This window comes from Hyperolius riggenbachi, chromosome 5 (genome assembly GCF_040937935.1).
Source record: "Hyperolius riggenbachi isolate aHypRig1 chromosome 5, aHypRig1.pri, whole genome shotgun sequence".
Classification (NCBI taxonomy): Eukaryota; Metazoa; Chordata; class Amphibia; order Anura; family Hyperoliidae; genus Hyperolius; species Hyperolius riggenbachi.
The window spans coordinates 411,351,047-411,376,934 of NC_090650.1; the positions used below are offsets into that span (position 1 = coordinate 411,351,047).

The window sequence follows — 25,888 nt, forward strand, 5'->3', positions numbered from 1 at the left end:
TCAGCCAAATAGGTTCCTGACCCCCTGCTCTGGATCATAGCCTACCCAGTCCTCTCTCTGTGCCCCGTGTCCAGCGCTGTCCCCGCAGTGAAATTATTCGACCTCCAGCTTGAATACGCCTTCAGGCAGCCTTTGGAAATAAAACGCTCATGTCTCTGAGTACTTCCAAGGCGAGTGATCTGCACTGCGCACACACCAGTACATGCAAAGTGCGGGTGCACCAATCTGCAGAAGCACTCGGGAGATGCGAGCTGTCCCACTCCTTAGGTGAGTATGGCTTTGTTTTCCCCCTCGCTTCATATTTGCTTTTAAAGTGGACCCTCTTGCTTGCACAGGACAGAAGGAAGACATGGAGAAATGCACCCTGTATGTATTTAGAGAGTTTAGACTATCTAATCCCCCTCTAATCCCCCTCATCAATCACAAGTGTAAGTAATTCAAATCCTCAGTCACTTTGGGCTACGGCTGCCTGCTTGCTGATCAAAACCAGTTCCCAACCTTCCAGATTCTAGAGGGCGCACTTAGGTAGATGGACAGTGGGGTCCTTTAAAGTGGACCTGAACTCTTGCTCAGGAGAGAAGGAAACCAGAGAGAAATGCACCCAGTATGTATTTAGAGAGTTTAGCCTGTCTGATTCCCCCTCATCTGTGACAAGTCACAATTCAAATTTGATCTCTCAGCAGTGTCAGTCCAGGAATCTTATCTGCCTCAGTAGAGCAGCTAATTTGTAAACACAGGATGTTAACCCTATGTCTGCTTCCATGAAAGCAGTAAGTAGACACACTGCAGATGTATTGCAGGATTTGTATCCGCTGTATCAAAGAAATGTTTTTTATAGGATATTATGCTGTTGCTTATCTTTTAAGAGCAGGGAGGAAGTTCTGAGTTCAGGTCTGCTTTAAGGCACAAAGATTACATGTGGGTCAGCGTATTCTTTAGTTTCTGTGGATACAAGGTGTATGTTCACACAATTTATCCCATTCTGAGGCTTCCATCTGTTGCATTTTTTTCAGCCTGGTTATCAGAGGGGATAAGAGTGATCACGCCGTCCTGTGCAGTCAGGACAAAACGTATGACCTGAAAATCGCAGACACCTCCAATCTACTGCTGCTCATGCCAGACTGCAAAACACCCGACCAGCTGCCATGTGACCAGCAGTCTTTCTCTGTCAGCTACTGTGAGGTAAGATCCCGCCCCCTTTCTCGGTTAGCTATTACAAGGTAATATCCCGCCCCCTCTCTCTGTCAGCTACTGCGAGGTAAGATCCCGCCCCCTCTGTCAGCTACTGCGAGGTAAGATCCTGCCCCCTTCTCTGTCAGCTACTGCGAGGTAAGATCCCGCTCCCTCTCTCTCTGTCAGCTACTGTGAGGTAAGATCCCGCCCCCTTCTCTGTCAGCTCCTGCGAGGTAAGATTCTGCCCCCTTCCCTGTCAGCTACTGTGAGGTAAGATTCCGCCCCCTCTCTGTCAGCTATTGCGAGGTAAGATCCCACCCCTCTGTCTGTCAGTTACTGTGAGGTAAGATCTCGTCAGCTACTGAATCCATTAAAAGAAAAAAAAAAAAAAAAAACCTAAGGAGAGGGAAGGCTTTTTTTTTTTTTTTTTTGTAGCAGTTTTTGTTTTCATGGCATCAGACTCAATTTAAAAAGACTGAAGCGAGTCAAAATCCATGTTTTTAACATTTATTTTTGTTAAGCACTATAGCTAGTGGTAAAACGCCACATTCCTGCGGCAAAATGAGGATTTTATACCCCCCTAATCACAGGGCAAAGTCGTGGATTTTGCTGCCCAAGGAGGCAGATCTTTGAGCTGCAGCTCTGCCTCCATTAGGGTTGCCAGGTCGGCTGATGGAGAAAACCGGACAGGGGGTGGAGTTAGGGGTGGAGTTAGGGGCGGAGTCAGAAGCGCACTTTTATGTAGAGTGGGGCTAAGCAATGGGCTTTTTAAAAAATGTTTTTTGCAGTATTTATATCGCACTGACATCTTCTGCAGCACATTACAGAATACATAGCCATGTCACTAACTGTCCTCACCAGTACATGCACATAAGAGACCACTTTTCACCAGTAAATGCACATAAGAGACAGCTTTTCACCAGTAAATGCACATTATAAGAGACAGCTTTTCACCAGTAAATGCACATAAGAGACAGCTTTTCCCCAGTAAATGCACAAGAGACAGCTTTTCACCAGTAAATGCACATAAGACACAGCTTTTCACCAGTAAATGCACATAATAAGAGACAGCTTTTCACCAGTAAATGCACAAAAGAGACAGCTTTTCACCACTAAATGCACATAATGACAAACAGCCAGTGTTCCCAGTATATGTAGCCAGGGATATATGTGCCCAGTATATGTAGCCAGGGGGTATATATGTCCCAGTATATGTAGGCAGGGGTGTAAATGTCCCAGTATACATAGGCAGGGGTATATATGTCCCAGTATATGTAGCCAGGGGGTATATGTGCCCAGAATAGGTAGCCAGGAGCTATATGTGCCCGGAATAGGTAGCCAGGGGGTATATGTGCCCAGAATAGGTAGCCAGGGGCTATATGTGCCCAGAATAGGTAGCCAGGGGCTATATGTGCCCAGAATAGGTAGCCAGGGGTTATATGTGCCCAGAATAGGTAGCCAGGGGGTATATGTGCCCGGAATAGGTAGCCAGGGGCTATATGTGCCCAGAATAGGTAGCCAGGGGCTATATGTGCCCAGAATAGGTAGCCAGGGGCTATATGTGCCCAGAATAGGTAGCCAGGGGCTATATGTGCCCAGAATAGGTAGCCAGGGGCTATATGTGCCCAGAATAGGTAGCCAGGGGGTATATGTGCCCGGAATAGGTAGCCAGGGGCTATTTGTGCCCGGAATAGGTAGCCAGGGGCTATTTGTGCCCGGAATAGGTAGCCAGGGGCTATATGTGTCTGGAATAGGTAGCCAGGGGCTATATGTGCCCAGAGTAGGTAGCCAGGGGCTATATGTGCCCAGAATAGGTAGCCAGGGGGTAATGGTATATGTGCCCGGAATAGGTAGCCACTAGCCAGGGGCTATATGTGCCCAGAATAGGTAGCCAGGTGCGCCCCCCCCCCCCCCCCCGCAGGAGGAGAACAGCGCAGCAGAGAGAGAGCTGGGAGCAGCGGTGGAGAAGGGGGGCAATCTCCCCCCCCCCCCCCCCCCCTTGCCTTCCCTCACCTTAGGGTGCTCGCTCTCCCCCGCTGTCTCCTCCAATATGATGTGCAGGCTGTCTCCTCCAATATGATGTGCAGGCTCTCCTCCTGCGCTGCGGGGGGGGGGCTCTAAAAACCGGACAACTTAATTGTCCGGTTTAGCATGCATTTTTCAACCGGACACAGAGCACAAAAACCGGACACCTGGCAACCCTAGCCTCCATTCACGTCAATCCACCGCGGATCTCCGGCTCTCCCCCGCCCCTCTCAGTGAAGGAAGATTGAGAGGGGCGGGGAGAGGCGGCGATCAGCTGGGATTGATGGCAGAGCTACAGCCCTAAGTTCTGCCTCAATCAGGAAGTGCTCCCCGCAATTAGCCCAGGGGATTTAGGGGGGTATAAACCCCTCGTTTTGCCACGGGGATGCAGTGGTTTAGCACTAGCTTATAGTGCTTAACGTAAAATGTTAAAAACATGGATTTTAACTCTCTTCAGTGTCTCCGTATTATTGACATTGATTTTTAATGCAATAAACCTATTTCTTAAATTTGTTCTCAAATCCACCAGTAGAACAGGTGTTGTAACCCAAATTAAACTGCAGAGACAGCAACTGTCTAAGTGGACATCCAGAAAACAGACACCATTACTTGGACTGGAGGATGGGTCTGGGAAACTACTATGATGGTAGTAAAAAAAAGTTTTTGTGCCGTGTTGGCCAAACAAATTATGTAGGTAGAAAAAAAAACCTTGTAAAAGTAATCTTGTAAAACAAGTAGTCTTGTAAAAGAAATACCTTTTAATGGCTAACAGATAAAGTTAAATTATGCAAAAAAAAAAAAAAAGTGGTTGCACTGAACTGTAAAAGCTTTCATTGTGTAAATAAGCTGATTGTGTTGATTACAGATTCAGTATAACAAATTCACAGCTGCATTACTGCTTATGACCACTAGAGGGAACCTAAACCGACCTGTAAAAAAACACGTTTCATTTACCTGGGGCGGTCCTCCAGTCCCCCGCTGCGCTTCAGTTTAGATTGTGCCAGTTGATGGCCACTGTGCCTGCGCGGCCCTGGCCGCACGCTCCGGTCGCCGGGAGCAACCTGCGCATGTGCAGTAGAGCTTTTCTCGTACTGAGCATGAGCAGGATGCTCCTGGCGACGGGAGCCTGTGGCCAGGGCCGTGCTGAGTCGCCATAATGGAAACAGATACAGCGGGGGACTGAAGGATCGTTCAGAGATGGCACCAGGCGCAGCTACCAGGGGACGGTAGAAGCCCCCCAGGTAAGTGAAACTCGTTTTTTGCAGGTTGGTATAGGTTCTTTTTAAATATCTTCCTTAAAGTCGTTGTATACAGAGTTCTCCAGCTCGAAGATTATTATTACTAGCTTGTGACTTGCAGCATCACCCCACCACATGCCATCCAGTCAGTGCTGCATGCAGGGCTGGATTTTTGGGAAGGCCACAAAGGCCACGACCTTGGTCGGTAAAAGCAGTAGGGCGGCAGGAATCGGAGAAATGAAGTCATGTGTGAAAGTAAATCATCTCTCCTGGTCTGCAGCCTCCCTTGCGTTGCTCTGCACACACTCTGCAGCCTGAATTCCAGAGTTTCCCTACTTCTCCCTCACTTTCTGGTGTGTGATTAGTGACAGCATGCTATGCTGCATCTGCTGTCTCCTGATGATCCCGTTTTCTGTAGGATGATAAAAGTGCAGTAATTGGTGGCAGAGGTTGTAGAGAGCAGAACTTGCTACTGATGAGATGAACTATTCACTTTGACAAAATGGTGATTTCTATAAAAGGGTCCTGTGGCAGCATGCATGTAAAAAAAAGCGCCTGGAAAAAGGGGCGCAGGGGATTGCCGCCAGTAGAGTATTGCTAAAATTAGCGATATTCTACTACTGAATTCTAATATGGGTAATATTTACCGCTATTTTACTATGCCGAAACCTAACCCTACTCTAAAACAGAACCTTCCCTCTACTGATGCCTAACCATTCTGGTGATGCTTAGGAAATGTATTTTAGCTGGGTAGGGTGAAGCTAGTGCTCGAAAATTTGGTGTGGCCAATAGAAGGCAGCTCCACATGGAAAATATTTTTTTAGTTTTCTTCAAATGACATCCCACCTTTCCAGTGCCCTATATTGCAGGACAGGGTTAAAGAAAATCTGTAATTTAAAAATGACACAACAAACCCACCTTGAGGGGCAAGCCTCTGGATCCTCTTCCGTCCCTCCGTTGCAGCGACTGAAGCCCCCAGTCCAGTTGAGCGGATCCGATCTGGCTTGGTTATTTCCGCCTGAGCCCGAATGGAATGCCGCTACTGGGGGATTCTCAGCATCTCCTTTCATTCATTACAAAAGCACTCCCTAGAAAGGATCTACACAAAGTGTCAGCCGGCCTCCCTACGCACTTGCTATTGGCAGTTGTACTGAACAACTGCCATTTGGTAAGTGCTTTTGAAAATCATGAAAACTCCCCAGACTAGTCCAAAAACTGTCACATCTGTACATTTTCTAAGCGATGGCAACACAACTACCATACATTTGTTCCAATGCAGTATACATTTTATATTTTTACATATGCATTTTAAGTTTTTACAATTATTCGCCTCAGGGGTCTTTTGATACTCCTATTTAAAGGGGAACTGAAGAGAGAGGTATATGGAGGCTGTCATGTTTATTTCCTTTTAGACAATACCAGTTGCCTGGCAGCCCTGCTGATCCTCTGCCTCTAATACTATTAGCCATAGCCCCTGAACAAGCATGCAGCAGATCAGGTGTTTCAGTGGTTCAGACTTATAAGTCTGATCTGACAAGACTAGCTGCATGCTTGTTTCTGGTTTTAATCAGATACTACTGCAGAGACATAGACCAGCAGGGCTGCCAGGCAACTGGTATTGATTAAAAGGAAATAAACATGACAGCCTCCATATACCTCTCTCTTCAGTTCCCCTTTAACCTAGGTCTACAGTCCCTGCATGCCTATAGCTGCCGTTCCTTCTCATTTCATCCAGTCCTCCTGTCTCTCAACCCCATTCAGTAGATTGATATACAGTCTCTCTTTCATGACATTGAAGCATATAGTGGCATCTGCTGTGAACATGCGTTGGAAGAAACAAAGCAACTGTCAGCTGCTCCACTTCACCCCTTCTGCCTGTGTGTCCGAATGTAATCTGGGCAACTGTGTTTTACGCACAGAAACGTCACGTTTAGTATCGAGCTTTGGGACTGTGCCAGATTCCTCTCCTCCACTGATTGTTAAAGACCTGAACTCAGAACTTCCTCTCTGCTCTGAAAGATAAGCAACATCATAATACCTTTTATAGAAAATTACTTGCAGGTGAGGGGGGATTATACAGGCTCTTCAACACAAACTGGGTGGATTAACCACTTGCCGACCGCACGCTTATACCGTGCGTCGGCAAAGTGGCAGCTGCAGGACCAGCGACGCAGTACTGCGTCGCCAGCTGCAGGCTGATTAATCAGGAAGCAGCCGCTCATGCGAGCGGCTGCTTCCTGTCAAATCACGGCGGGGGGCTCCGTGAATAGCCTGCGGGCCGCCGATGGCGGCTCGCAGGCTAAATGTAAACACAAGCGGAAATAATCCGCTTTGTTTACATTGTACGGCGCTGCCAATCAGTGGCCGGGGATCGCCGCCATGTGACAGGGGACGTCCTGTCACAGGCTGCACAGGACGGATAGCGTCCTGTGCAGCCCCGATCACCGGGGGGACAGGTAGGAGAGGGAGGGGGGTGAATGTCGCCGCGGAGGGGGGATTTGAGGTGCCCCCCCCCCCCGCCAGCCACACGCAGGCAGGAGAGATCGGACCCCCCCGCACATCATCCCCCTAGTGGGGGAAAAAAGGGGGGTGATCTGATCTCTCTGCCTGCACCCTGATCTGTGCTGGGGGCTGTAGAGCCCACCCAGCACAGATCACATACTTCAATGCTGGTCCTTAAGGGGGGGTAAAGGGTGGGTCCTCAAGTGGTTAATCTGTGTTTTCTTTGAGTCTGGAGCATGAGTTCAGGTCCACTTCAACACGAACCTGCGCGTACAAAGTACCATATATACTCGCATATAAGCCTCCCCCCCCCCCCCCCCCCCAACCTTTACAAAAAAAAAAATTGGGAAAAAATGATTGACTCTCATATAAGCCGGGGTAATGCAGTGGCCACACTTACAGTATTATCTATACCTTTTAGTTCTCACTGTGTATCAACACTGGGCTGATGGCAGGCGCTACAGGTGGCCACTAATGATACAATTTTGATCATTTGTATGATCTATCGGAAAGGATCGTTAGGGGACAAAAATATCCTAACCAATCCAATCAGGTTGACTGGATCGATACCATCAATTTGATTATCATAGATTGGTCAGGATAATTTCGTCCACTGGTGGTTCTGAACGCTCGTTTCTGTACTGAATTGCACGGCTAGTGGCTACCTTACAACTCTACTCAATATTAACAATCTTACTGTACTATACAATAGGGCAGTGGATGATACTGGGCTGGTCAGGCAGAGCGTATTGTAATACAGTAAATCACCAGTACAATCTGGAAGTCGGCTGTATGCAGGACTTGTACATATGCTCACTGTTAATAATACAGTAAGAACATCGACAAGTAATGCATACAGTGACTTTAGGATTGTGCTGAGGATTTACTCTGCCTAACAACCTCTGCCTGCCATAAGCCCATTTATCTCCCTCTGCCAGCATTTTTTTTCTGTTTACTGCTGGTATTTGGAGTTCAGTTGTAGTCCAGGATCCCTCTTTAGCCTCACTGCCTCATGTCACACACGCTGCGCTCCGGGCCGCAGAGCTCTGCTCCACGTGTCTGCTCAGTGCTGAAAATCTGCCCGTTCTGCCTCCAATCAGTGCTAAGGCATCGCGTTGGGGCCCGATGTGCCTGCGAAGCCTGTCCGCTGCCTCTCATGTCACACACGCTGCGCTCCGGGCCGCAGAGCTCTGCTCCACGTGTCTCTGCTCAGCGCTGAAAATCCGCCCATTCTGCCTCCAATCAGCGCTGAAGCATCGCTGTGGGGCCCGGTGTGCCTGCAAAGCCTGTCCGCTGCCTCTCATGTCACACGCTGCGCTCCGGGCCGCAGAGCTGCGCACCACGTGTCTCTGCTCATTGCTGAAAATCTGCCCGTTCTGCCTCCAATCAGCGCTGAAGCATTGCTATGGGTCACGGTGTGCCTGTGAAGCCTGCCCGCTCATGCCGCCTGCTTATCGCTGCAAAAGTAGGCAGCGCTGCACATGCCGCCGACTCCACTTGTGCCTGCAAAGCCCGCCCACTGTCTTATTCCAGCCGCTCATCTGTTCCACGGGCTGCAATGGCTGACATACCACTCCACCGCCTGCTCATTCCAGCTTCTCTTCACATCCTCAGGCTGACATTTACTCCCCTCTGTTAGCTTCACGCTGCACTCTGGTCCCTGCAGAAGTTGAGTCGGCACACTTGCAAGTTTATGACTCGCATAGAGAGGGGGGGGGGGGGGTGGAAGACTTTTGAGCACATTTTTTGTGCTCAAAAATTTGGCTTATATGCGAGTATACACGGTATAGTTATCCAACATGTCCTCAGCAGGCTTCTGAGTGTCCCCCTAGTGCCAATTTTAACCTCTTCAGACACTTGGAATTAAGTGGTCTAAAGAGTTGGGGTGTGTCCAGCGGTAGCACTCTTAGGAGGAGGTGCAGTGGCTGGAAAGTGTGCTGGTTAAGGGCTCTGCCTCTGACACAGGAGACCAGGGTTTGAATCATGGCTCTCTCCGTTCAGTAAGCTGCGCCTATTCACAGGGCTGTGGAGTCGGTGGTTTTAATAAAGTGAGGAGTTGGTCGGGTGATTTTTAAACCAAATCCATACCTTTTGTAAAAATTAGACAAAGTAGTCCGAGTTGGAGGAATTTTGGGTACCTTGAGTCTGAGTCGGTGGTTTCATATTCTGAGGAGTCGGAAGATTTTTGTACTGACTCCACAGCCCTGCCTATTCAGTAGGAGATCTTGGGCAAGACTCCCTAACACTGCTACTGCCTATAGAGCAGGGGTCTTAAACTCGCGGGCCATTTGCGGCCCTCGATACAATATTTTGTGGCCCGCGCCGGCAAAAGCTTCCTTATAGTTCGCTTCAGTGCTCCCAAGTAATCCACCGCATCCCTGCCGCTAAACGAGGGCTGCAGAGCCCCCAAACCGCCCGGGGGGCAATCCGCCGGCATTTCCTGGAAGGGGCAGAGCTTTCAGCTTCAGCTCTGCCCCTCCTGACGTCAATCGCGGCGCATCGCCGCCTCTGCCCGCCCCTCTCACTCTTCCTTCACAGAGAGGGGCGGGGAGACGCGGCGATGCGCCGTGATTGACGTCAGGAGGGACAGAGCTGAAGCTGAAAGCTTTGCCCCTTCCAGGAAATGCCGGCGGATTGCCCCCCGGGCGATTTTGGGGGCTCTGCAGCCCTCGTTTTGCAGCGGGGACACGTCGGATTACTTGTAATAGGAGCACCGAAGCGAACTATAAGGTAAGATAGGCAAAATAGTTCGCTTCAGTGTTAATTTGATTTTGAAATAAAAATCAATGCAAGAGACAGGGGGGTGATTTTGTGAAATCCCTTATGCGGCCCAGCTTCATCCTGACTTTGCCTCCTGCGGCCCCCAGGTAAATTGAGTTTGAGACCCCTGCTGTAGAGCGTGTCCTAGTGCCTGCAGCTCTGGCACTTTGAGTCCGCCAGGACAAAAGCGTGATTTAAATGTTCTTTGTCTTGTCTTAGCCACTGGGTCGCATACATGTAAAAAGGACGCTGGGAAATGTGGGAGCAGGATGAAGCCAAAAAACTGCTCACCCTGCTATTGCAAATTTCCCCGCAACATAGATAACTATTCCCCCTCCAGGCCACCATGGACTCAGTGGTAAGATGGAATTCGGCTGCTAGCTATTGCTGGCTCCCAAATTACCTTCTAAGTGCCGCTATCGCCGTAATTCAAATTACAGTCTGTGGCGGCACCCAGATGTCCGGGGCCTTTTTTAACTTTCTCGACTGGTTCTGCTTCCTACTCAGCAGTGCCTCCAAGTGCCTGGAGGAAGTGGTGGCATTGGGCGGAAATGCAAACTAGCTTTTCTGATAACTCATCCCCCAGTGCTCTTAGGGTCAAGATAAAATGGGCAAAGTGCTCTTAGGGTGAAGATAAAATGGGCACAGGTCCTGGGGGCTTTAAGACGATGGGAGGGGCATTTTAAATATCTGTACTTCATAAGCACAGAGTTTCTTTAAAGAACCGCACTTTCAGTCTACTAAAGTGCGCCCTCTAGAATCTGGAAGACTGATAACTGGTTTAGGTCAGCCAGCAGGCAGGCAGCCATAAGCCCAAAGTGACTGACTGAGGGTTTGAATTACTTTAGGAACGGCGAGTATCACTGTTAGCTTCTGGATGCTGCTGTGAGGTGGGATCCCGCAGTCCTGGGGGTCCTCTGCTGAGCGCCCGCTATCATTGTTTCTACTCATTGTGTGCTGCAGATCGCTGGCTTCGCCAATCACTACTGGGAGCTGAGAAGGTGCCGACCAAAACTCAAGAAACTAAAGAAGCTTCTGCTGGAAAATGCCTATGAGGGACCCGAGAGTGTTCAGGGAGATGGCCAGGACACCCAGCTGGTGAGGACATGAGTCTGGATGGTCAATAAGTCACTCATAATTACAGTTTGCTCCTTTAACCATTTATGTTCTGTGTGGTTTTAGTACACAACAGAGGACCTGCTGAGTCAGATTCAGGCCAGTCACGCGGAACTAATGGAACATCTGAAAGTTCTGCATGCCTGCCAGATAGACGGTAATGTGCCTGGTGTCTGTCATACTTCTACAGCTGCTTCTTGTCTCTCTCACCGACTCTGACCTCTTTCATAACAATTTTTTCTTTTGTCGGCCTAATACTTAAAGGAGTACTGTAGGGGGAACTTACCTGGGGCTTCTAATGGTCCCCCGTAGACCTCCTGTGCCCGCGCAGCCACTTACAGGATGCTCCGGTCCCTGCCGCCGCTTCACTTCCGGAATTTGTGACTTTAAAGACTCAAACCCACTGCACCTCCGCAGTATGCTTCTGCCGACGTCAGCGGGCGCAAGGATGCGGCTTCGCAGGCAAATGCCGGAAGTGAACCGGCAGTGGGGATCGGAGCATCGGCAAGTTTGAGCGGGCGCAGGACGTCTGTGGGGGGCCCTTAGAAGCCCCAGGTAAGTACAACTTCCCCCCCCCCCCCCTCTAGCCCCCTACAGTAGTCCTTTTACCACTCTGCGACTGCTTCACACAGAATTGCAGCCGCAGAGTGGCTCTACTGGGACCGCCTAACCCAGGATTGTGTCATACCGTGATGTGCGAGATTTGCAAGGAACAAGCGCATGCTCAGTGCGCGTTCCCTGCAGGGAGAGAGAGGTGGCCACAGCGATCAGCCTACGGCTAGCAGACTGTTACAAAACAAGATACATGTATTTACATGTACAGCGCTGCGATCTAGTGCAGCGCTGTACGGTGGACAGCTGTCCCCCAGGAGAGGCTCACAAGCTGATCCCTCTCATGGGCTGAAGCCTATGAGATATGATCTCTATGATTGGATCTCAGGGGGGGGGAAGCATATATTTAAATTAAATAGTGATTTTTTTTTTTGATTTTTTTTTTTTAAAGTCAAATTTAATATTAAAAAAAAATAATTCACAGCAGCAAGCAGATGCCCCCAACAGAAAGCGCTGTTGGTGGCAAGGAAAGGGGACAAGATTAAAGCGGAATATAACCCTGCATTTCAACTTTGCTCTAAAACATTATTTACAGCATATTATATGCAAAAAGCATTTTTTTTTTTTACTAGACCAGCATTGGAAGGGTTAAACACAGAGGTTTCAAGTTCTGTGGAGAGATATGCAGAAGTTCAGATTGTTACATTCTATTTAGTTATATGTATCTATTGAGAAATGTTACACACTCTTTGGCTGTCCTCCAACTTCAGTCAGAGAGATGAGTCACATTCAACAGTTAGATACATTTATGTAAACAAAATGTATCTGTCAGCTTCGGATGCATCTGCAGCAATCTCCAGGAACTTTAAAGCACTGTGTAACCCTTCCAATGCTGGTCTAGTAAAAAAAAAAATGCTGGTTGCATATAATATACTGTAAATAATGTTTTAGAGTAAAGTTGAAATGCAGGGTTATATTCTTCTTTAATTTGTATGCTCAGTTGTATGGCCCTGCAGCGAGCTGTTAAAGCCGTAGTGGCCTGAATTGTGAAAGATGGCCTGGTCACGAGGGGGAGGGGGGTTGTAAACCTGTGGTCCTCAAGAGATTAAAGCATATCTAAAGCAAGAAAATATTTAGGCCTCGATTCAAAAAAGTGAGTGCGGTAGTTCAGAGACGGGCGGGAAATTACCGCTAGTGGTAAATGAGGGTTTTTGCAGTGAATTCATTAAAAAAATTCAGAGTGCAAGGCGATTACGAAAGCAGTCGGTAAGTGTGCGGTGTGGTGCGGAAAGCTGTCGGCATAATTTGCTGAGTGCGGTAGTTTGCCGCTGACATCCTAATGACAAAGTGCATGCTGGGTAAAAGTGGCCAGTTTTAGACACACGTGACTTATTTATTATAAATTATTATTAAAATTATAATTTATAAAAAAGTCACGTGTCTAAAACTGCCCACTTCTATATATCTATATCTCATAAATTATCTAACTGTACGATTTCCAAAAGCCTGGGTGATATTACAACCACCCTTCCTCCTCTGTATCCTTACAAATTCCATAACCTAAAGCCCCATCTACACGATACGATTCTTTGTGCGATTCGATTACGATTCTATTTACGATCTGATTAAATCCAACATGTCCGATCAGGATTCGATTCCATTCGATTTGCCATTGCAAAACCATGGCAGATCGAATTGAATCGAATCCTAAATGGAATCGTAATCGAATCGCACAAAATCGTATCGTGTAGATGAGGGTTTAAGTTGAAAGGGCTCCATTTGTCACTTAAAATGCTACTGTGTAGAGCAAACTCACCCGGTCTTTGTTGGCGATAACATGTTGTTTATTGCTTCCTTACTCCCCCCCTTTTTTTCATGAATACACTTCATTTAGTTTACCGACACAAACGTTTTCATTACCGCACTATTACCGCATGCGTAAAACTTGCGTTAAATTTTCTGAATCCATTATCAACAACATACCATGCGGTAATTTACCGCTTGGGCGATAACGCATGCGGTAATGCTTTAGGAATCGAGGCCTTAGTAGGAAACGGCTGGATAGTACAGAGGCTTCCCTGATCCTCCTGCCTGCAGCCTGCCGTTCCAGCGCCGGGACCCTCTAAACATTTTCATGAGAGCTTGTAGCTTGTTGAATGTGTCTCATGTACAAGTGCATCTGTACTGGGCATGTGCGAGTAAGGTCCACACATGCCTAGTATAACAAATGCCGCGCAGGAGGATTTCTCAGGCCCTGCTGGGGCCGATTTGCATAATTTTTTTTTTTTTGTACACACAGCTAGCACTTTGCTAGCTACGTGTGCTGCCCGATTGCCGCCGATTTGCCGCTATCCGCTAGGCCGCCCCCCCAGACCCCATGCGCTTCCTGGCCAATCAGTGCCAGGCAGCGCTGAGGGGTGGATCGGGACTCCCTTTGACGTCGATTACGTTGGTGACTTTATCCTGCCCGTCGCCATGGCGACGGGGGAAGACCTAATGGAAATCCCGCTCAGAACGGTGGGGGGATGCTGCTGCACAGCAGCTGTCATGTAGCTAGCTCTAGGCTAGCTACATGATTAAAAAAAAAAAAAATTGTGCTGCGCTGCCCTTTGGCGGTTGCCAGGAGGGTTAAAGCTGTAGACCACAAATTAAATTTTTAGTTTCATCCCAGGAGCTATCTTGGGTAACTTTGCTTCAAGTCAGGTGTACTTCAAGTAGAAGTGAAGGCAAGGAGTGGGTGACACATGCACCATGCCCCCACCTAAAAGGCACCGCTGCAACATGAAAGCCCTCCACAAAAAGACACTGGAGACCCCATGTGACATCGTTCCGGGAGCTTCAACTATTTTTTTTTCTTTTGTATATAGCAAAACTGCTTTAAAGGAGAACTGTAGTGAGAGGTATATGGAGGCTGCCATATTTATTTCCTTTTAAGCAATACCAGTTGCCTGGCTATTCAGCTAATCCTCTGCCTCTAATACTTTCAGCCATAGGCCCTGAACAAGCATGCAGCAGATCAGGGGTTTCTGACAAATTTAGACAGATATGACAAGATTAACTGCATGCTTGTTTCTGGTGTGATTCAGACACTTCTTTAGGCAAATAGACCATCAGGGCTGCCAGGCAACTGGTATTGCTTAAAAGGAAATAAATATGGCAGCCTCCATATCCCTCTCACTACAGTTCTCCTTTAACCCTTTCGGGGACCACACAGCTTTAACCCCTTAAGGACCAGAGCCCTTTTATTTATTTTTTCTCATTCAGAGCTGTGATCGCTGAGTCAGGAGCCAATGAATGAATGAATGACCAGTGAATGAAGCTTGGCTGTCATTCAGACAGCTGAGCAAGTGGCGGGCAGTAGCCACAGAGTAACAATCCGGATGGGAGTGCGCGACGGGCCGGTGAAATCTACGCCGTCAGACTGACAGCCAGAATCAGGATGTAGATTTTACCCATCTCTGTCCTGCAAGGGTTAATAACTGGTGTATTTGGTATCCTTGCCTCCGGCATCCTAACCTGTCCGTCTGATAATATTTCAGGATTTTGGCGAATGCTGGACTTCGACTATGAAATGAAACTTCTCAATCACGTCTCGCAGTTAATGGACTCTGAGTCGTGGTCGTTCAGCCGGGTGTCGGGGAAAGTCTGTCTGCAGGAACTGGGACCTCTGGAGCCAGAGTAAGACATGCTGCTGACTGTGCTGGGGGTGTAAGAATTACAAGCAAATACACCTACACTTGTACAAGGCAAATTATATTAGTAGTCAGGGTAAGTGGATATAGACAGTGCATAGAATCAAGCTGGTGGACAGAAAATCTGTTATCATGGGCTGAATGTGCTTAAAGGACACCCGGGTGAAAATAAACGAATGAAATAAACAATTATATCTATCTACCTTCTCCTAAAAATGACTCTTTAACCTCCCTGGCTGTTTATTTATTTTGCCAGGGAGGCTGCAATGTGGTTTTTTTTTTTTTAATTAAAAAAAAATTTCATGCAGCCAACTGAAAGTTGGCTGCATGAAAGCCCACTAGAGGGCGCTCCTGATGCGTACTTTCGATCGCCTCCGGCAATCGAAAGTAACAAGATAGGCCGCAATGACGTCAGCGCCGCCCGATCCAGCCCCTAGCGCCGGCCGGAACTGTTCGTTCCGGCTGCGCTGGGCTGGGGGACCCTCTTTCGCCGCTGCACGCGGCGGATCGCCGCGGAGCGGCGGCGATTGGGCAGCACACGCGGCTGGCAAAGTGCCAGCTGCGTGTGCTGCTTTTTTCAGAACCGAAATCGGCCCAGCAGGGCCTGAGCGGCGACCTCCGGCGGCATACCCCGAGCTCAGCTCGGGATTACCGCCAAGGAGGTTAAAGGAATACTATCGATGTATGCATTTATTTGTAAATGCTGTAAGTTGCAGCACACATTAGGACAAGTACTAGAAGTAATTTGATTCCTCACACAGCTGTTCCTCTCAGCTGTAAAATCCTCCCATCAGTTTTGGCGTCAGTGTTGGATACAAAATATATCTAAATACTGAGCTCCCAGTGGGCTAGACCATATCTCTGCACAGGGGAGTTGCTATCAACTCTTCAGTTTATAGTTTAATTATCACCTTGCTGAAAGAATCTTATTGATATGGTGGTAAGGGGTTAAAGATTCTAGCAATGTGTGTTATCTTTGCTTCTCTTGACTGATAAAGATACTAATAATGCTAATTGTAGACAGTGGTCTGCCCCTCTCAGCAGCTTGTGAAGTGGATGCAGCCTGGAGTGAATCACCTCAAGCAGGCAGCCAGTCTGAGTGTAAACAGACTAGTGTTATAGCTAGTTATATTCCAGCAATATTACATCTCATTTACTTACCTGTTACCACCTCAGATCAGCCTATTTCTCCTCATGTCTGCTGCATGCTGTGAGTGACACAGTGAAATATATTTGTGAGCTGTGTGACAGAGTAACCAAGCAGCTCAGGGTGACCCAAACTACTATGAGCTGTGTGAGAAATGAATTTTTAAGCAGACATAGAGGGAGAGAGACCTGGGTGAATAAATAAAGTGCCCCTAGCACTAGTGGTAATGTGTACACTAATATAAAGTATTAAAAAAAAAAAGTTGTTTCAATCGATAGTATTCCTTTAAGATAATCCACAGTTTTATTTTATATTTTTGCTCAATGACCCATCCATTGAAGTATGCCAGAGCTAAAATCTATGAACTATTCAACCTTTTTATCTCTTTCCTGCTCTCAGAAGCCATTTTCTGTTAGGAAAGTTTTTGTTTTGTTTTTAGTTGTAATTTCTTATCAGTGAGGGTCACAATCCAGTCCTGACTCAGACAGGAACTGCCGCTTACATACCGATGTTTAACTATTTCAGGTAGAGAAAGGAAAAAAAGGAACTCAGCACAGTTATGTGTAAGCTTGGCACTGTACATACACATGTCTATAGCAGCCCATACACTCAGCCGATTTTCTGGCCGACCGATCGATCGATCAATCGATTGCAAATCGGTTGGCCAATCGACCGATCGACGGCCGATTTTGATCGATTTCGATGGATTTCCATCGAACTTGCAGGATGGAAAATTTAGGTCGATCTGATGAGATGGCTTATCAGTTTGCATTGGCCTTAATGGAAATCTGATGGCAAAAAAATGCCATCAGATCGAATTTCAATAGATTTCAAACTGAAATCTATTGGAATTCTATCCTGGTAAAAAATGTTCTAAAAACGCATCAGATAGATCATCAGATGCATTTCTTATCTATCTGCTGCCAATCTGACGAGTGTATGGGCACCTTATCTCCTCATGTCACATGTCACCTTTGGTATCCCTTAACACTGCAGTTCAGCTTGTTTCCTCTCCTGTCTGGATTTAGCTGGTGGGGAATCTATAACATGTGACACCTGAACTTAATTTTCCGGCATTACAATAGAAACCATTACAATACAGCCATAGACCCTGAATTGCATATGCAGATCAGGTACTCTGACTCAGCTTGTACTGGATTTGAAGATCAAAGGACTGCCAGGCAACTGGCATTGTTTACAAGGAAATAAATATGGCAGCCTCCATATCACTCTTACCTCGTTTTCCCTTTAAAGAAAAACATTTCTTTGTTACAGCTTTTACAAATCCTGCAATAAATCTGCTGTCTACTTACTGCTTTCATGGAAGCAGACAGGGTTAACATCCTGTGTTTAACATATTAGCTGCTATGTGGAGGCAGCCAGCTGACAGTCAAATTACACTTGTGATTAGTCACAGATGAGGGGGTTTAGAAAGGCTAAACTCTCTAAATACAGTACATACAGGGTGCATTTCTCTGTGTTCCTTCTGTCCTGTGCAAGTTCAGGTCCACTTTAAACCCAAGTAAACTCAATACTGAACTAGGCAATTGCATTGATTCGTGGTAAGTAGAAGTATCAACACAAACTGAATATTTGAAAATACAGAAACTAATAAAAGTGGATCCGAGATAAACTTTTACTCATTGCATAAAATTGTACCCCTTATAATTTAGAGGGCATTCCTCAAGCCAAATGCTGTTTTTGTTTTTTTTTGTTTTGTTTTTTATACCCTAATTCCCTATATTCTAAACAAGCCACGCCCACAGCTCCTCCAGTGCCTAGGCACTCTGACTCCCATGTAGCAAGTGCTCATGGGAGCTCAGTCTGGGGAGGAGGCGGCTTTTTTCGGCATTACCAGCCAGAGATTTCAGAGGCAAGAGGGAGGAGAGAGGAGTGGAGTTTTCAGGCTGATGACTGGAGATGCAGAGCAGTTGCCTGTGTACTGATGACCAGCAGAATATGGCTGCTCTCATTGTATCACAGGAAGAAGCTGTTTGCAGCTAGATTTGCTGTGTAAACTAACAACCTATCTAAACTTTAGGTAAGATATAGACCAGTTACTTGCTATATAGACAAGTTACTTCTTACAGTTTTCATCTAGGATCTGAAGTGAGAGGGATATGGCGGCTGCCATATTTATTTCCATCTAAGCAATGCCAGTTGCCAGGCCCTTCTGTTGATCCTCTGCCTCTAATACTATTAGCCAAAGACCCTGAACAAGCATGCAGCAGAGCAGGTGTTTCTGAGATTATTGTCAGATCTGACAAGATTAACTGCATGCTTGTTTCTGGTGTTATTCAGATACTACTGCAGAGAAATAGACCAGCAGGGCTGCCAGGAAACTGGTATTGACAAGGAAATAAATATGGCAGCCTCCGTATCCCTCTCACTTCAGTTGTCCTTTAAGTAGCTCTGTTTGACTGCAGCTGTGCACCTACTCCTATAGGCTTAAAAAAATAAATTGCAAAATGGGTAGTGAGGCATCAACTGGTATGCCAGAAGACGTGTGTGTGTGTGTGTGTGTGTGTGTGTGTGTGTGTGTGTGTGTGTGTGTGTGTGTGTGTGTGTGTGTGTGTGTGTGTGTGTGTGTGTGTGTGTGTGTGTGTGTGTGTGTGTGTGTGTGTGTGTGTGTGTGTGTGTGTGTGTGTGTGTGTGTGCACACACCCCTTTTCTACACCTTGTTAGGGCTGGTTCAGACAATGGGCTGTGGGTAATTGTCCCCGGCATTTAATATTTGAGATGAATGGGTGTGGTCATTTGGCAGTTTGCCGTCCTTTAGTCAAATTGATCGAGTTTTCCCAGACACTACATGCAACTTCTGGAGCTGGCTGCGTTTGCAGATATGTTTTACTCCCCTATGGCTCTAAATATGACGCATTGACAAATGACGTTGGACGCATTTCTGAGTGGCAGCAGAAAAGTGAATGTGGAAAAACAAGATGCTGTGAGCTGTCCGTCTGAACCAGCCCTACGTGTGTGAGGTGATAAGCAAAGCCATTGCCCAAGGCTCCCCACCAACCATAAACCTCTACTCGCCACCCCCAGATCATCCTTTTGTGCCTGAACATTGCTTGTGGTGCATGTGAAGAGATCTGGCCACTTCCTGGGAAGATGATTGGCTCAGTAGACACTTTGGGAAGCTTCAAATTGTCAAATGTGAAACGATTTGAAAATGACTGTTTTAATAAATTGTTTGTGGTACACTGACACCTCAGAGCTTACCTTCAGTGAGAGTCACTCTGGATAGTAACCAACGTTGTCTCTTATTTGTTAGACAGATGATACAGCACTGCCTGGAGTGTTTTGGGAAACAGTTTGTTGAGGAAGGTAAGTCTTTCATTCTTACTGGAGAGGATATGATGGTAATTACTAACAGAGTCCTGAGCTGGAGAACAATTCTGATCCAGCAGCCTGGACTGATTTTTTTTTTTTTTTTTTTTTTTAAATCATTGTCTCTTATTAAGGAACAGAAGTTTTCAGTTCTTGCCCTATTTATTGTATTTATAAAGTGCCAACTTGTTATGCAGCGCTTAAAAATAGATAAGTAGGGATCACGCAACGGAGTTTAAAAGGCAACTGAAGCAAGAGGAATATGGAGGCTGACATATTTATTTCCTTTTTAACAATGCACATTGCCTGGCTGTCCGGCTGATTCTCAGCCTCTAATACTTTTACCCATAGACCCTGAACAAGCATGCAGCATATCTGGTGTTTTTTTGTTTTTGTTTTTTTTTTACCTTGGCAGATCTGACAAGATTAGCTGCATGCTTGTTTCTGGTGTGAGTCAAACACTTCAGTAGCCAAATAGATCAGCAGGGCTGCCAGGCGATGTGTATTGTATAAAAAGGAAATAAATATGGCAGCCTCCATATTCTTCCCGCTTCAGTTCCTCTTTAAAGGAAGCGAAAAAAAAATTATATTATGATTTGTATGTGTAGTACAGCTAAGAAATAAAACATTAACCTCTTGACGACCAGCTAACGCCGATTGGCGTAAACTGGTCGTCTGCAAGTTTCCGCGGCCTTTCCATGTCCGTTCACGGAGGCTGTCTCCGTGAACAGCGGCTCTCCGGCAAAATGTACACACGCGGGGAAGAAATCCCCGCTGTTTACATCATACGGCGCTGCTGAGCAGCAGCGCCGTAAGGCAGATCGGCGATCCCCGGCCTCTGATTGGCCGTGAATCGCCGTCATTTGATAGGCTCAAGCCTATCCTACAATGCGCAGGACTGATATCCGTCCTGCGCAGCTCAGAGGGGAAGGGAGAGGGACGGAGCGCTGAAAGCGCTGCGGAGGGGGGCTTTGAAGAGCCCCGCAAAGCGCAGAGAGCCGGCGGCGATCAGACCCCCCAGCAGGACATCCCCCTAGTGGGGAAAAAAGGGGGTAAGTCTGATCGCCCTGGCTAAAACCTGATCTGTGCTGCGGGCTGGAAAACCTACGCAGCACAGATCAGCCAGAAAGCCACTGGTCGGCAAGTGGTTAAGATCAGATACATCAGTCTAATTGTTTCCAGTACAGGTAGAGTTAAGCAAGCCATACACTGGCTCGATTCCCGGCCGTTTCGACAGCAGATTCCATTCTGGGATCGAATCTGCTGTCAATCGTTCGCGGTAAACGCAGCCGCCGATCCGATTTCCTCCCGAAATCGGATCGGTCCGTTGATCGCGCCGTGCGGGAAATTACCCTCGATCGCCCGCGGGTAAAGTGCGCGTCGCTAGCGGCGGCCGATCCGATCAGGTATACATTACCTGAGGCTGGCTCCCGGGCGTCTTCTCCGCACTGCACGGCTCTGTTCCGGCTCCATCCATCCCGGCGCTTCCTGTGTCACTGCAGTGACCAGGAAGTTCAAATAGAGGGCGCTCTATTTGAACTTCCTGGTCACGGAGTAACACAGGAAGCGCCGTAATGGAGCCGGAACAGAGCCGTGCAATGCGGAGAAGAGGACCCGGAGCCAGCATCAGGTAATGTATACGGGGGGGACAGGCGGCAGGAGCAGCTCAGCAGATGGTGAATCGGTTTCAGGCTGAAATCGATTCACAATCTGTTTGCAGTAAAGGCAGCCATACGATCCCTCTCTGATCAGATCCGATCAGATAGGGATCTGTCAGCTGGTCGATCTAATGGCACATCGACCAGTGTATGGCCACCTTCAAGAAACTCCAGTTATCTCTATGCAAACAAGCCATTAAGCTCTAGAGGGCTGTTTTCTGACTTATATTATCTCAACTGTTAGATAACTATTTACTTTTTAACAACTCATCCTCCAGGATGGCTGCTACAAGAGAGGAAGCCTGCTCCACCCACCAAAAGAAAAAACCTCTAATTAATCAATTAGACAGGCCCCATAAATCCTCCCCTGCCTTTACCTCGTCAGTTTTAGTGTGTTTCCCACACCGAAGGATAGCACATGAGGCAGGGCGTTACCTGTCTTCTATCATTCTTGGTCTCCTTCCCTGGCGGCGGATGGGACTGCGTGAGGAGCTCTCCCCGCTCCGGGTAGCTGCAGAGGGATCTCTTGTGTCCTGGAGTGGCGGCGGCCTGGACGGAGCGTCTACGCTGGCTGTATCCGCAAGCGGACTGGCTACTGGGAAGCGGAGGTTTGCGGACACGCGCGTGGAAAGCCGTGTGATACTCCAGTCGTGGAGGCGGGGGCGGCGTGATGACGCATTTCCGCTTAAAGCGGAAGTTGTTTCAGTGTTCCTCCGCCATTGCTTCTCAGCAGCAGAGCGGAGCAGGGGGAAGGCTTGGAGCAGTCAGACGCCTTACCCTCTGAGCCCAGCGGACCCCCTTCAGTCACCTCACAAGCGGCAGGACAGGTGAGAAGTGGACAGAGGCGCTCTTTTTTTTTTTTGTAAGACATTGCCGCAGTCTGTCCACGAGAAATCCATCTTTGCGTGTGATAATGCTGGGCAGTACCTGTTAGCCTGTGTTTGTGGGTCATCACAGGTTACTGAAAGAAATGTATATGTTGTTATGTTTTGCAGACTGTCCCTTTGCCACCTGAGGACTCTAGCCAACCTCAGAAGGCTGCTGACAAGGCCAGGCGCTGCAAACAGTGATGTTAAACTAGCCAAATCATGGTCTAGATCACATCGTGAGAAGTGTTTTAAGCAAACCCTACCCCTAAAACTCCAGACCCCACTGTAGTTATGATGAACTTTATGGAGTCTATGCGGAAAGAGTTTTCGTCCACATTTAAAACAGTTAGATCTGTTATATCCTCACCGATTCAATGGATGAAATTTGATAGTGACCTCGTTTGGTATATTCTAGAGAGGTCTTCTAAGAGGGGGAAAAAATTCCCAGACAGGGGAAAAAAAAAAAAAAACGAAAACATTCCTTTCGTAAGAACTTTCAGGGCAAAAGGCAGTTTGCCCAGAAAGATATAAAGTATCATCCCCCGAGAAAAAGGTGGACGTATAACTCAGCAAAATCGAGAACCCCCTGTCTGGTTAACAAACCAGCCACTTCAATGCAAAAGAAAATAAGTGACAGGGAGCAGGTCGGGGGGAGACTTCTACTTTTCAGTCACATGTGGACAAACGTCACCACAAACCCTTTCATTTTGGACCTCCTGAAATCGGGGTACAAAATCGAATTCTCCTCCCGTCCTCCCCAAAACTCGGTGCTGACGGGTCTATCCAGGGATAAAGAGAAAGCGTCCGCCATGTTAGATTCGATAATTTTCTCTGATACAACAAAGTGTAATTTCCCGGGTTCCAACGACTCAATGCATAAAGGGGTTTTACTCCAGGGTCTTCATGATCAAAAAGCCTTCGGGCAAATACAGAATGATCTTAAACCTCAAAACAATTGAACCCATTTATTCAGGAAAAGAAATTCCGCATGGAGAATATCTTCACGATAAAAAAATTTTTAATCCCAAAGGATGCCTTTATGGCAACGCCTGACATCATTTTTGCATCTGCAGAGGGTTCATATAATACCATATTTGGACGATTTGTTGATAGCGGATTCTACTCAGACTCTTTTGCTTCATATAGATTTAACTATACCTTACCTCTCCCAGTTGGGCTGGCTAGTGAAGTACAACAAGTCAATGTTGATCCCAGCCCAGAAAGTGAAATTTCTGGGATTCTGGGTAGATTCCATAAGGGAAATGTTTTTGTTGCCAGAGGACAAGCAACTGAATCTAATTCTCAAGATACAGGACTGCAGGGGCCAGTCGAGAGTATCCCTGAGGGAGACTCTCACTGTTGGGCCTAATGACGTCCTCGATTCCAGGGATAGTCTGGGCACAGTTTCATTCCCGCATCCTTCAGGAATGGTTCCTGACGGTTTGGGACAAGTCCAAGGAGAGTCTGGATCAATCTTGTGCACTCCCACCCTCTGTAATCTCGTCCCTTCTGGGGTGGGAGCAAGTGACAAACCTCAACCAGGGTCGCCTCTGGAATCCTCCGATCTTGAAGAGAATTTATACGGATGCCAGTCTGGGGGGCTGGGGAGCTCATTTAGATCATTTATATCCTATATTCAAAAACAGGGAGGAACGAGATCAAAGGATCTAAGGGATTTAGTGCTCCAAATTCTATAAATAGCGGAAGAAAATTTCAGAACAATCTAGGCGGTGCATATAAAGGGCTCGCTAAATATTTTAGCGGATCGACTAAGCAGAGAACCATGCGCAGAAGCAGAATGGTCTCTCAACCAAGTAGTGTTCAACCAGTTAATAGCTCATTGGGGACAGCCGAGTGTGGATCTAGTTGCGTCACCACAAAATGCAAAACTTTCTTTTCCCTTCACCCTTCATCCAGTCTGTCACACCTGGATGCTCTGGCGGTACCATGGCCGAAAGGGCTGCTATATGCATTCCCTCCCTTCAACTTGATAGCAAGAGCATTGCAGAAAATAGAGCAGGAATCAGCTCTAGTAATTTTTGTAGCCCCCCCCCCCCCCCCCCCCCCCACTGGCCAAAAAGGGCATGGTTTTCGAAAATACTTCATCTATCTCTACAAGGACTGTTGTTTCTACCTCCCAGGATGGACCTTTTTGTTGCAGGCAAAACCTTTGCACCCGAACCCCCAGAAATTTGCCCTAGCGGCCTGAGCAGGAATCCCTGAAGTTAAGAGGATTCTCAGAAAGTCAGTTCTACTTTAGTCAATTGCCGTAAGTTGACTACAAGAAAGATTTATTGTAAAATTTGGAGAGTATTTGCTTCTTGAAAACGAAAAAGGAGCATAAAAGAAACCACACTACCTATTTTGGATTTTTTGCAAGATGGTGTGGATTTAGGTCTTGCTACCAGTACCCTAAGAGTCCAGGTTGAGACTCTATCCTTTTTTTCTTAATTTTAAACTAGCCAGCGAACAGGCAGTTATTGATTTCCTGAAAGCAGTATCCAGATCAAAGCCGATCCCGTCAAAGCTAATACCTCCCTGGGGTCTAAGTTTTAGTTTTGAATTATTTAACGGATTCTCCTTTTGAACCACTCAACTCAATTTCGTTAAAATAGCTAACTTTAAAAACCGCTTTCTTAGTTGCTATAACGTCGGCACGTAGGGTGGGGGACATTTAAGCCCTTTTAATTAAAGACCCGTATATGTCGGTATTCCCAGACAGGATAGTCTTCAAAACAGATCCCACTTATCTGCCTAAGGTCTCTTCGGTATTTTACAGATCTCAAGATATTATTATTCCCTCTTTCTGTGATCCACCTGCCAATCAGGAAAAGGCAAAATTTAACAAACTAGATGTCAGGAGAATTCTTCTTTCTTACCAGGAGACTACAAAATCTTTCGGAAGGTCAAATCACCTTTTGGTAGCCTTTGCAGGCTCAAGGAAAGGACTACAGGTCTCAAAGAATACTATAGCAAGATGGATTAGGGAGATTATTACTTTAGCCTATAGCAATGCAGGGCAATCCATCCCTCAAACTGTAAATGCACATTCCACTAGATCCCTCGCCACTTCTTGGGCTGAAAGGTCAGGGGCTTCCTTAGAACAAATATGTAAGGCAGCGACCTGGTCTGGTCATCAGACGTTTGTGAAGCATTATAAAGTGGATCTGCTGTCAAGTCAAGACTTATCTTTTGGGAGAAAAGTTCTACAAAACATCATCCCTCCCTAAGGTAACCTTATTAAACTTCTCGTTGGTCTCTCTTGTAGCAGCCATCCTGGAGGATGAGTTGTTAAAACCCTGTTAGAACTTACCGGTAGCGGTATTTCAACGAATCCTCCAGGATGACTACCTTAGTTCCCTCCCTATCTGGGGGATTATAAAAGTTAGTAAAAAGGTTAATATAACTATGAATAATTGCATGTTTTCCTCTTCCTGTTGGATCCTTCTAATGCTGGATACACACGGTGCGTTCGTGCACTCGATTTTCCCGTCGATTCGTTTATTTCCAACATGTCCGATTTGGATTTCGATGGATCGTTAGGTCGATTCGGCATACTTTGCATGCGAATCGACCTAACGATCCATCGAAATCCAAATCGGACATGTTGGAAATAAACGAATCGACGGGAAAATCGAGTGCACGAACGCACCGTGTGTATCCAGCATAAGTGGTACTCTATAATAACTGACGAGGTAAAGGCAGGGGAGGATTTATGGGGCCTGTCTAATTGATTAATTAATTAGAGGTGTTTCCTTTGGTGGGTGGAGCAGGCTTCCTCTCTTGTAGCAGCCATCCTGGAGGATTTGTTGAAATACCGCTACCG

The 25,888-nt window shown here is 46.9% G+C and overlaps 1 protein-coding gene across 2 annotated transcripts in view; it reads left to right on the top strand.

Moving 5' to 3' along the window:
- The window catches only part of DSCC1 (DNA replication and sister chromatid cohesion 1), a 49,295-nt gene that overhangs the window by 16,038 nt on the left and 7,369 nt on the right, over positions 1-25,888 (top strand). Inside the window, exons 1-6 of one of the 2 annotated variants that reach the window (XM_068234936.1) lie at positions 30-267; positions 1,014-1,182; positions 10,662-10,796; positions 10,881-10,971; positions 14,906-15,044; positions 19,480-19,532. In XM_068234936.1, the coding sequence (XP_068091037.1) occupies positions 203-267; positions 1,014-1,182; positions 10,662-10,796; positions 10,881-10,971; positions 14,906-15,044; positions 19,480-19,532 (652 nt within the window). In that variant the 5' untranslated portion in view covers positions 30-202. Of the gene's footprint in view, positions 1-29; positions 268-1,013; positions 1,183-10,661; positions 10,797-10,880; positions 10,972-14,905; positions 15,045-19,479; positions 19,533-25,888 lie in introns of those variants that run through there. The other variant, XM_068234935.1, reaches the window with a different exon arrangement.